Genomic DNA, 12,598 nt, shown 5'->3' with positions numbered 1-12,598 from the left:
CCCAGGCTACTATACCCAGCAAAACTCTCAATTACCATAGATGGAGAAACCAAAGTATTCCATGACAATACCAAATTTATACAATATCTTTCCACAAATCCAGCCCTACAAAGGATAATAGAAGGAAAACACCAACACAAGGAGGGAAACTACACCCTAGAAAACACAAGAAAGTAATCTTTCAACAAACTCACACCTCTAATTCCACCTCTAATAACAAAAGTAACAGGAAGTTACAATTACTTTTTCTTAACATCTTAATATAGAAATTAATATTACCAACATATCCTAGTCGATTAAAATAAAAAATATGAGGAATTAGAAATTTGGCTGTAATCCAGTGGTCTCTCTAATTTGGTAATTGGAGAAATAGGCCCAATATTGTATAATCCATATACTCTTTCTGCTTGTTTGTACGTAACAGTGTCTTGCTGTGTACCACATAATGGTCTTGAAATCAGTCTTCTCCTATCTCAGCCTATTAGTATGATTGTTTATTTGATGTTTTTACACTATACTATGATTTTCAGAACAGTTTACATATTTCAAATGTATTTATACAGCCAAAAGAAACATAGACAATTAACTTGGGAGGTGGCTTATAAGAGAACAGCAAAGAGTGAGACTGAATTCTTTGCTTGATGTCTGTAACTATTGTATCAATTTTGAAGAAGGGGACTTTATAAGTTACTCCTTCTCTGAGATGAATGCTTTTCAAAATCATCACAGCCAATGAACCAGATTCTTACCCTCACCTAATGTCTGTGCCACCCTCCAAGCAGAACCATTGCTCACTGAAACAGCTGGTGAATGACTTCATGGATAGAACATCTTAATACACACACCATTTCTTAAATGAATGTAACCTGCTCTCTGAGGGCTGAGAATAAATTCACTCACTCAAGTCAAATAGCTTTGACCATAGCAGGAAATCTGTATCCAAAAATCATGCCTACAATTTATTCCTTTGCACAGAACTGTCAACTCTCAGCTTAGCTTAAGATAGAGGTGAAATCCTTTAGTGAAGTGAGGGTCATTGAAGTACAACCTTATTACAATGAAATCCAATATCTAAAAATTGTTCTTATTTTGGGCTTGTACCACAGTAAGAGCCAAGATTTTAAACTCTACTAAATACAAAACAAACAAAAAGACTTTACATATTTATGTTCATTTAAGAAAATACTAGTAGTGATGTATTATTTTGAAATATACAGTTAATATGTTTGGAGTTATTTAAAATTTATATTGAGAAAAACATATGTATTTTTAGTATTGCTGTAGACAAGCATCTGCATAAGATTGTTAAATTGATAGTTGTTTTATATCAAACAATTTTTATAATACTCATTTTATTGTTACAATATTTTATAAATTTTAAAGAATATGACAAAATAAAAAACAAACAAAAGGTATTGCAGGTATGGAAGGGGGGGTCTCTGGGAGGAGTTGGATAATAAAAAAGGAAACAAAAATGTGATATAATTCTATTTATTTAAAATATATTTTTAAATGTTAACAAATTCAGATAAATTGAAATCATGTATCTTTTCTCATCATAATGCAATAAAACCTAATCACTTAAAAATGTAAAGTTCTAAGATATATAGCTTCCTATGCTAGACAGATATTATATATATATATATATATATATATATATATATATATGTCACTTACCACAGGAAGGCGCCCATGAACCTTATACAAATTAACAAGTACAGTAATATCCCAGGGCCGCAAAGCAAGTGGATGGATTGACTTGGCTGAACTTTCATTTTCCCTTTTGTCATTGTCCATTCCAACAGCAGTCCACCCAGAACTGGAGGATGTTGACAGTGACAGGACAGGGCTTGAAATGACCTCTTCAAAGTCCATGTACATGTCATCTTCTCCAAAGTAGTTTTCCTGTAAGTATTTAAACAAGCTGCCATTAACAAGAGATGAGTCTCTGAGCCCTATGTTCTACAATATGCATCTTGCTAAAAGCATCAGGCCTACTCAAGTCATATGAAAAAGTGCATTTCTCTTTGTAAATAAATATTCTGCATTAAAATATACAATATAGTAAAGCTCATAGGCAATTTACAAAACTTTAGGTCCTCAAAGATACCTCTGAAGTCTTTGCTTCTCAAAATTATGAGATAATCGCAGGGAAATTTTCAGAGCAAAGCAGATCCATTCACTGCAAACTAACTTGGCCAAGTCCAATTAGATAAATATATAGTTTATATTCCAGTCAGGATATTTCTCAGAAATATCTAGAAGCTCTTAGTGTACAGCTTATATTATTAATGAAATAAAGCATAATTTACTAACAATTATCAAATTTCTTTCACATAGTTCATTGATTGTTATTTTACATACAAGTATTTAAAGTATTACTATTTTGATTTCCTTACATTTTTAAATAAAATTTGTCTTAAATTTAGTTTTGATTGAAGTTCTCTTTTCCCATTGACTATAAATTTTTATTTTACCTATTTTGTCTGTGAAAATAAATCTGAAAGCAAATCTGTTAAGTATCACCATTGTTAGTTATATTGTTAAGTATGAGAAACAAGTCAGTATTTTGGCATATTGGCACTGGTTATTGACAAACTTATTTTACGACTAGGTTACAAATATCAGGCCACACACATCCTTCTCCTAGGAAAGGATATTCTTTTGGCCCACATAATAGAAAGACTATAATTAGTCCTTTCCCTCTTTTCTCTAGTCCTGTCCACCTATAAATAGCTCAGATGCAACCTAAAACCTTGATCACTGTCCTTATAAACCAGGATAAAAACATGAATGAAAACTAAACACTGTTATATCTTAATTCCAACATTAAATTTCATGTCTATGCAGAAGCCAGGGAAGATGTTGACTGTCTTCCACTGCTGTTATCCTTCCTCTTTGAGAGCAGTCTCACTGATCTGCAGGATCACCATTCAACTAGGCTGCTTAGCCAGGATGTTTCCAGAGCCCATACACAATCACACATGACTTCTTAGATGGGTGCTCCAGATTCCACTCAGGTGCTTATGCATGACCAACTAAGTCACTTCCCCAGGCTCTATAACAGTAAACTTATAAAAACAAATGTGTTTACTGTTCAACTTAAAAAAATTCAAACCATTAGTTTTCTGTTCTCAAGCCATCCCAGTCCTGGAGTCAAGTTCCGCAGGTATGTGGCAGGTATGGAGTCCAGACAAGCATGAACTAGACAAAAATCCTTCAGGTCCTTTTATCTACTAACAATTTTCTAGCCCAAACATCTGAGCCTCACCTTCCTACAAACCAACCAACCATCCGTCCTACTCAGTGATGTCCCCAATGAACCACAAGCACCTGCACGGCACAGTAATTCTAAAGGTTCAGTAGTAGCACACATGCCTTAGTGGTAACCAATAGCTCTTGACCTGGACTTAAGACCTGCTCAACAGGAAGGAAATTATGCCTAGTACTGGAACCCTAGCTAATTATTTAGTGCTGTGAAGACAAGGATATTGAAAGGGAATCTATAACTACTACTAAACCATCGTAATCCCTAGCAGTCTAAATATTCGCCCTTATTCCCACAGGCAAGTGCAATCTTCAACCTTCATCAAGGAAGGCTGTCTGCTTCATGCTTGTCTGGACTCCATACCTGCTGCCACATACCTGCTGAACTTGAGTCCAGGACTAGGATGGTGTGTGTTTTGAGAACAGAAAACTAATGGTTTGAATTTTTTTAAGTTTTTAATAGATGGTAAGCACTACAGAAAACTACAAGTGATCAAAATGCAGAGTTGTGGAGTCTAGTCCCAATAAACACATCTGCAAAACACTCCCACACTTAATGGATAAGGGAACATTAAAGAAGAGGACAGAAATACTTTAAACACCAGAAGATCAGGAAGTCTGTTGTGAGACTGTGTCTCCTAGCCATGTCAAGTACCACACTCAATGTCTCACCAACATGACATTATACCAACGGACATGTAAAAGTAGACAGGAAAAGCCCATGAGGCTTCAAAACTCCACAAAGAAGTAGAGGTAACTGAGAAATGCTGAGAGCAGAAGAAATTGAGAAATCATCTTCTCCAGGGAAAAGTAACCAATTGGTTACATATAGGAATGTATATGTATAGGTGTGTGCATATATATATATGTTATATGTGCGTGTATGTGTGTGTACATACAATAACAATAAAGTGAGGCCATGAATTTGAAAGAGCAAGGAGGGGTTCTGGGAAGGTTTAAAGGAATGAAATGAAAGGGACAAATGTAATTATATTAATCTCAAAAAAGAAAAAAAGAGGAAGTCAGGAATTTTGGTTCAGCTGGTTATCTAAGTACTCAGGAGACTGAGGCAGGAGGGTTGCTTGAGAACAAGGCCAGCTTAAGCTACAAGATTAGTTTCAATCCAGTCTGGAGTACAAAAAACTTTGTCTCACAAGAACAAACAAAACAAACAAAAGTCCCTCTCCTGCCAAAGCAAAGAACAAGAACAAAATCAATGGTAGGAGGGCTACCCAAGACCATTAAAACTATTTTAAATAAGGAACATACATACATACTACATAAAACTTTCATCCACAGTGACTATTTGCTACCACTAACATATGACATGACTATAAAGAACAAGTCTGTCTTCCTCATTAATGAAAAATGAAAGAGTAAACCAAGCTAAGTATGTTAATAGTACTATTATACAACCATATGTGTTAACAGAAGAAATGACTGGGGGCTTCTATTTTTTTTTTAATGACATTACTTACAGAAGTGAGGTTTCAATGACTGGAATGACTTTGGGTTCATACAGTTACATTATCCAACTCCTACTCTATAAAGTAGCTTCAGAGACTTGAAAGCTTACACACCCTGCATTCTTCTTACAGTTCCTTATAATGGTGGTAAACCTAGGACCAGTGTTTTTTGTAGATCTGACATCCCTTTTTCAAAAACAACCAAATATAGAGAAATGTTTTTGTATATTATTTATAAATTAAATGAATCTTGATACTTTTCATCTACATATGTGAATTGGCATGCTTGATACATAAATTATATAGACAATGCGTACCTTGAAAAGTTTTAAAGTTCTATCATTAACAAGATACCAACAGAACAGAAGGTAAGGATACTTAAGACAGAACATCATCCTCTTACCAGCATGATGCTATACTTTCTAGTTCACAAGTCAGAAATTTAAAGAATTACAAAAAGAAGCACTGAGTTCACTAAACTAGACAAACTTTTGCCTAAATTTTTTTGTATTTAATATCAAGTTATATATTTTATAACTTGCTTTAGATATTTTGTAGAAGCTCTAAGTTATTAGATCATTCAGATCTTAAAACTTTTTTCAGTGCAAGACAAACTTTTGTTACCACAAAGAAAGAATTACATCAAAACACAATATAGCAATAGGGCAAATTTTTGGAGTAGAAAGAGGATCACTTCATCTTGGAGACTGGCAGAAACTTCTCACCAGGAGAGTCAAGAATGCCAGCACAATTAACATTTGCTACAAAGACTGCCTACATAAAAATATTTCAAATAAAAATGTTAAAAAAGCAACACACTATACTTAAGGCAAAAGTATATACTAACTTACTCATTTCCCATATGTAAATCTATAGTTTTATGGGCATTTCATGGATAGGACTATAAATATCCTTCACAGTTTTGTTGTTTTTAATCTCTGCACAGCTCTTAGCACTTATGGTTTTATCTCATCAGCTACAATCAGACCTAAGGCATCTCAGAAGCTACCGCATGGTCTCACTGATTCCTTAGCAGCTCATTGAGCTAGAATTTTAAGCCACCTGTGATGGTTACTCTCATTTCAACTTGATGAAATTTATAAATATCATGAAAGTATATACTTTTGGGTTCATCTATGAGGGTATTTCCAGGAAAGTTTAACTGGACAGAAAAGAGCTACCATGGATGTAGGTGATACTACCCTATGAACATCCAAGAACACTAACATTCATCTCTCTCTGCTTTCTGACTAGATGTAATACATCAGGAAACTGTGGTCTGTGCAGCTACTTTCTTGGGCATACACTCATGAAACAGAGTGTCTGTGATGACTTACAAAAGATGTTGGTTTACAGCCACAGCAACCAAATAAGCTGGATACAGCTCATAGCTATGCCTGTAGTAATGGTGATGAGGCTCCTAACATTCCATGGTGGAAGGTTGGGGGCATTACAAGACCCTCAGCTAAGATCCTGCTCCAGCTGCATGTGGTTCTGGAGGTGCTACAGGTGTAGGACAGGGTGGGTAGTGAGACTCTCGTAGTGCAGTTTCTCATTATTGAAAATGTGGAGGGGAGACTTCACAGAGGTAAAGCTATCTTAGAGAGCCCCAGGAAGCCCGCTGGTTCATTAAGCCAGAGTTTCGTATAAGAAATTCCCATTTAACTAAATCTCTGCAGTTGTAAAACTGAAAGGGGATGGTACTATAAAATCAGATCCACAAAAACCATCTTTGTCACAAGTAATCTACTGCTGTTGAAGAGAATCCCTTTTTAATTAGATATAGTTTACATCAAACAGAAAAATAAAAACAAGATTGTAAACTCCTAAGAAAAGTTTTGTGGAGTTCATATAACTGATGTCACAAAGTTGCCCTAATCATAAGCAAGACTGTTAGCTATGCAACAGGATCTGATGGACTATAGCATTTATTAAAAATAATTAATAAATTAGTAAGACTTGTTGACTTATAGGAGGCATTTTTAAAAATGTAATCTGAATATAAAAAGAGTAAATATATCTCTAGGACAGTCAGTCCTCAAGTATTTTTCCAGAAATAGCCCCTGGAATATTAAGTGACTAGCCATACCTGAGGCATTAACCTGGAAGTGCTATCTTACTATGCAGTTAATCAACATCAGTGGAAAAGTTATGCCAAAAGGAAGCAGCCCTCCTGGATTCATTCTTCATTCCAAAATATGGTCCACAGCCACTTAAAACTTAATTTGTTTTAAATAATTTATATTACTCTCAGATAAATCAGTTTTTATTTGTAAAGTATAGCTTAAAAGGAATCTTAGCTAATTATGCTCAAATATTAAGTGTTACTTCTGTTATATTAGTTATAATATATTAAAATGTATCCATGGGTTGGTGAGATAGGTCAGCAGTTAAGAAAAATGGCTGCTCTTCTGGAGGTCATGAGTTCAAATCCCAGCAACCACATGGTGGCTCACAACCTTAAGGAGAAACAAATAAAGAACCTATGGCCTGGAGCAAGCGGGGATCAGAGCGAGCGGAGGGCGGGGCTGGAGCAAGAGGGAGAAAGAGAAGGGGGGAAAAATGTATCCATAGATCTGTCTTATTCAATTTCTTCCTTTAGCGTCTATTCCTCTAGCAACTATTACTAACTGGATATCTGCATGTAGAAGAATGCAAATAGATTCATATCAATTGCCCTGCACAAAACTCAAGTCCAAATAAATTAAGGATCTCAAGATAAGGCCATATACTCTGAATCTAATAGAGAAAGTGAGGTTAGAATGAACTCATTGGTATAAGAAAAGACTTCCTGAACAGGACATTGATAGCACAGTCAACAAGACCAACAATGAAAATGAAACTGAAAGACTTCTGTATGACAAAAGACACAATCTCTCAGACAATGTACCAGTTTACAGAGTGGGAGAAGATCTTTACCAACTGAATACCTGGAAGAGGCTTAGTATCTAGATTATAAAGAAGTACAAAAGCTGAAAATCAAGAAAATCCAATTTAAAAACGAGGTATAGGACTCAATAGAAAGTTCTCAAATGATGAAACACAAATGGCTAAGAAACACTTAAAACATGTTCAACATTCTTAGCCATCAAGGAAATACAAATTACAACTATGTGAGATTTCATTTTCCCAGTCAGAATGACCAAAATGAATAAAATGACAGCTCATGCTGGTAAAAATATGGACTGAAGGGAACTCCCATCCATGGCTGGTGAAGTGCACACTTGTAGACCCACTACGGAAATCAATACAGTGGCTGTTACTCAGGGAGCTGGGAATAGATCTACCTCAAGATCAGGTGATACAACTCTTGAGCATATACCCAAAGAGCTCAACATCCTACTACAGATACACTTGTTCATTCATGGGCACTGATGCTCTATTAATAATAGCCAGAAATTGGAACAGCCTAGATATCCATAAAATGTCATATGGATAATTAAAATGTGATGAATTTATACAACAAATAGTATTCACATGCTTTTCTTATATTTGTGGTTTTTCTGTTTGTTACTAGTTTTGTTCATTTGCTTTTTTTTTTGAAAGAGATAAAGAAAACATGTAAAGTTGGGTTTGTAGGGAGGCAGGGAGGATCAAAGAGTACTTAGGGGAGGGAAAAACATGAAAAATTATTTTCTTGAAAAAAATCTGGTCATTGGGTGGATAGGGGTAGGATAGACTGGACTCTACACACACACACACACACACACACACACACACACACACATACATATATACATATATATACACACATATATGTGTGTATGTATATTATGTATAATATACATATATAAATATACATAATTTATAAATATATAAATATGCATATATATCAAATAGCTAAACAACTGTTTAAATCATCCAACTAGATATTCATTATGGCAGTAACTTTCTATTATCACTGCTTAGCATATGTCTAAAAATATAGGTTTTTTTCCTAAAATAATACCTTTATACATAAAAAGGCATTTAACAGAGGTCCATAGAGAGTTATCTGAGAATCTGGGGACAGTTCCATTTCTACATGAAGTTTATCAGGTGGAAGTTCTGAGGGATCAACAGGAGGACGTGGTGACGTAGATGGAGAAGAAACAACTCTCTCTGATGCCTTCTGGGCTGGCCTTAATACAGATAGCATTGTTTCTTCCATTTCTGACACTGGAATAGATAGACAGAAGAAAAGATTAGTATGCCAGGAAAAAATAAAATGACTATTTAGAAGTTCTTCAAAGAAGTTATATAAAATTTCACTGTGTTCATATAAAATCAAATAATCATAATATAGTATCTGAATTATTTATCAAACAAACAAAAATTCTGAAAGACCAATAATAAAGAAAGCAAAGGCCAACAATAAAGAAAGCATAAATTAGAATTTGGGAAAAGACTCAATAGAAAGCTCTTACTACACATAACATTGTAAGTCCCTAAAAGAGAAAGTCAGGTCACAATAGGCACCAACTCTATTTAGGCATTAAATTAAAGTTGCTTTCACGTAAAAAGTTATTTAAATATTGTGACATTACCATAAGTATTAATAACTATAAAAACTGTCCTTTGAAACGTAATAAATTAGAAAATACAAAGATAAAAAAATCACTGAACTCCTGAATTCTTTCTCCACACTCAGGAAGGTAACACATTATTTTGATAATCTGTAAACTACATGATGGTTGTGAAAGTGCATTAAAAACTAATGGTTCACTCAATTAGGCATCATATATATACTATATAACACACTATATTTTATACTTTAGCTTTGCTACTTTTGCTTTGGTAGACCTTAGGAAAAATATCTCTCTATAACTCTAAAATAAGCATAATTATATTATCCATGTCACAGAGTGCTAATAGGGATCAAATGGCATAATATAAGTAAGAAAACTGCTTGATTCAGTTTTGATACAAAGTAAATGCTCAATAAAAATTATCTACAATTATTCTAATATAGTTAAAGGATACAAATTCATAGGCATTTGAGAATACACATGTTAATTAATTTTATCTTTTGTATCTTCAATAAAGTATCATTAAAATAGCAGTTGTTTGAAAACATGAATGGTATTCAAAACACTTACATGACTGTTTTAGCTGTTCATCTGCTTTTTGTGGATAAATTGGATGCCAGGTATAATCAATGGTAAGCATGACACTTGGGACAGTCCAGCATTCAACCCAACCAGCCCTTCCAAACATAAACAACAACAAAATCTGTTCAGACACTTAATCTTTAGTTGTATAGAAGACTAGTTACAGATAAAGCTTATTATTTGAAAGGAATTTCTCTACCTACGAGCACAAAATCCTCAAACCACTGTGTTATGCCCTTACTTTTCCTGAGTAACGTTGCGCCACTTTGGTTTAACTGTTTTCTGGCCACTCTGACACTCGGCAGGAATACCAGTTTCAGGAACCATCTTATTTGGGTGACAATTCTTTACCAGCATAAATAATGAATATTTACTGGGGTGGCAATCTGGTAGAAATAAATGAAGATCAACATCTTCTCCCTAAAAGATAATTTATAATAATAATCAGTACATAAATATTTTAGCAAACTATATACACTTAAATCTACCTAAATAACCTTGAAAACAAACTGAAAATCAAGTGATAAATTTTAAATATCATATTTATACTGAAAAGCCAGATAAATCCCAGGAATAAGTTTTAACAATGACTAAAATTAAATTATTCTAGAAAAATATAGAAAATATATTACAGAAAGCAATGTAGAGTTTCCAAATAGTAATTCAATGACTATTTTTGATGGTTGTTTATAGATATTATATCATACTCAGTTTAAGAAAATCAAAACTTCTCTAATATAGTATCAGGTAGAATATGGTCTACAATTTCTGAACTTGACATTAGTTGAGTGTCACTTTTTCTTATGGGTCTCCTATTCTCTCATTCTAATGCATAGTTTCTTAGCAGATAACACAGTAGAATAGGGTGGTTAAAGAATACTGCACCTTAAGCTACATTGTCAGGCTTCAAAATTCAACTTGGCAACTCACTAACTGCATGAAATTTTACATAACCTGTTTCCCAATTCTTATGCATCCTCCCTATAGATCAATGTAGCTCAAATTCTCCTCAACTTGTCATCTTCCTGCTTCTAGGTCCTGAATACTAAAATGTATATGATCATGCCCAAATACATCTTAGTTTTCTAAGATAAAAATGCAGGTAACTACATCAAGACAGCTTTGTAAAAACATACAGCATATAGCACTCAAAACAGTGTCTGGTTCATTTACAAAGGGTTAATAGGTACTAATTGATCTTATCATTGCTGCTGTCTTTACTACTATAATTCAAATAGTATTGTGATTGGTAATGCTTACCCATACATTAATATTAGATATGTCACAAAAAATTTTAACTTAGAAGTACATAATTGCTACCTTTTAGATAAACTAAAGAAAAGTACTTAAGGTTGTTCTCTGAATTATGGTTTAACTAGAAATCAAATAGAAGGAAGCATAAAATTTGTTTATGCCACATTTCAGGTAAAAGGCGCTCTACCAACAATTAAAAAAAAAAAGGATAAAAGAGATCACAAATGAATTCTAAGAAAATAGTTTATATTTTAGGTCAATTCTTGGGGGCTGTTAACAAGAAGGACAGAGGAGGTAACTGACATTAAAGCTCCTGGTCCCTGGCAGATGCTACACACTCAAGGGAGAAATGGATGGACAGGAACACACACAAGCTCTGGGAAATCAAACTTACTAGTAACCTGTGGAACAAACAACACAACCAATTGTACGTACTCTTAAGGAGAATCTGGTATTGCATGTAGCTGGAACAAAGTCCGTAAAAGGCAAAGAAAAATCAATGTTCAGTGTCTCTCCACACGCTGCCAGATACACTGTAAAAAGAAAAAGTAGATCTGCTTTAATGTCAACAAAATTTAAATGGGAAAACTACATTAAATGTACACATTAATAAGATTAACTATATGGAAGCATGAAAATCTAAGCCAATTCTCAATTAGTCTAAGATAACATAGGAAAATCAACTCTAGTTGTTATAAGTGATTGAAGAGAGAAGCAGAATCAAGGGAAGGCGTGAATAGGAGCTAACCCTGTAGAAGGTCTTCAATCAGTATGGCCCTGAAAAACCTGACACAAGAGAGATATTCACCATGTAGAACACTGGATGGGGATGGACATGGGGATAACGGGGTGAAGAGAAAAATTTTCAATACTGAGGAAAAAAGGGCTTTCTGATTCCTAAGTTTTTGCAGGTAGGCAACCTTTGTGCCACTTATATAATCTGACCTGACTTACCTACTGAGGAGGCAGACACTAACAGGACCAAAAACGTATCTTGTGGCTAGAAGGGAGCTTACTTTTTCTGCAAAAACCTGATGGCTTGATCAGCACAGGCTATCAAATTTTTGTCTTAAGGGACAGAGTACAAGGGCACAACATCTGATTTCTGGGACAGAGGAAAAAGAAAGGAAGGGAATCTACTGAACTTTATCATTATTTTTGTTGGCACATCTTAATGAGTAGATGAGCCGAATTTCTAGCATTCTTACCATTTTCCTGTTGTTTTGTGGAACAGTCAATCCAGTTATGTTGATTGGCAGCCCAAATCATTTCAAACTGATGGAACATGATTTTAAAATTCCATGTGTATGGAACAAATGAGAAAATGTCTGGAGCATTGTCACTAGACCAGTCTTGAATTAGATCTAAAAATATAAGAGTAGAAAACAAAAAGCAAAATCAACTGAACACGCATGTGCATATGCGTACACACACACACTTTCTAGTTTCTCAAAAATTCTTTTGCACATTAAAGAAAAAGAATCATTATACTTGTACACCTATTTCTTTGAATCCTCTTCT

General features: G+C 34.3%; 1 protein-coding gene across 6 annotated transcripts in view; it reads right to left on the bottom strand.

Moving 5' to 3' along the window:
* Kiaa1109 (KIAA1109 ortholog) overlaps nucleotides 1–12,598 on the bottom strand; it is a 191,747-nt gene that overhangs the window by 135,043 nt on the left and 44,106 nt on the right. For all 6 annotated transcript variants that reach the window (XM_031376638.1, XM_031376640.1, XM_031376643.1 and 3 more), the window contains exons 16-21: nucleotides 12,286–12,441; nucleotides 11,513–11,610; nucleotides 10,065–10,243; nucleotides 9,812–9,918; nucleotides 8,683–8,891; nucleotides 1,678–1,905 (exon numbers count right to left, since the gene is read on the bottom strand). In XM_031376638.1, the coding sequence (XP_031232498.1) occupies nucleotides 1,678–1,905; nucleotides 8,683–8,891; nucleotides 9,812–9,918; nucleotides 10,065–10,243; nucleotides 11,513–11,610; nucleotides 12,286–12,441 (977 nt within the window). The remainder of the gene's footprint in view (nucleotides 1–1,677; nucleotides 1,906–8,682; nucleotides 8,892–9,811; nucleotides 9,919–10,064; nucleotides 10,244–11,512; nucleotides 11,611–12,285; nucleotides 12,442–12,598) is intronic.

Source organism: Mastomys coucha, unplaced genomic scaffold (genome assembly GCF_008632895.1).
Source record: "Mastomys coucha isolate ucsf_1 unplaced genomic scaffold, UCSF_Mcou_1 pScaffold17, whole genome shotgun sequence".
Taxonomy (NCBI): Eukaryota; Metazoa; Chordata; class Mammalia; order Rodentia; family Muridae; genus Mastomys; species Mastomys coucha.
This window is presented reverse-complemented; position numbering and strand designations above follow the sequence as displayed.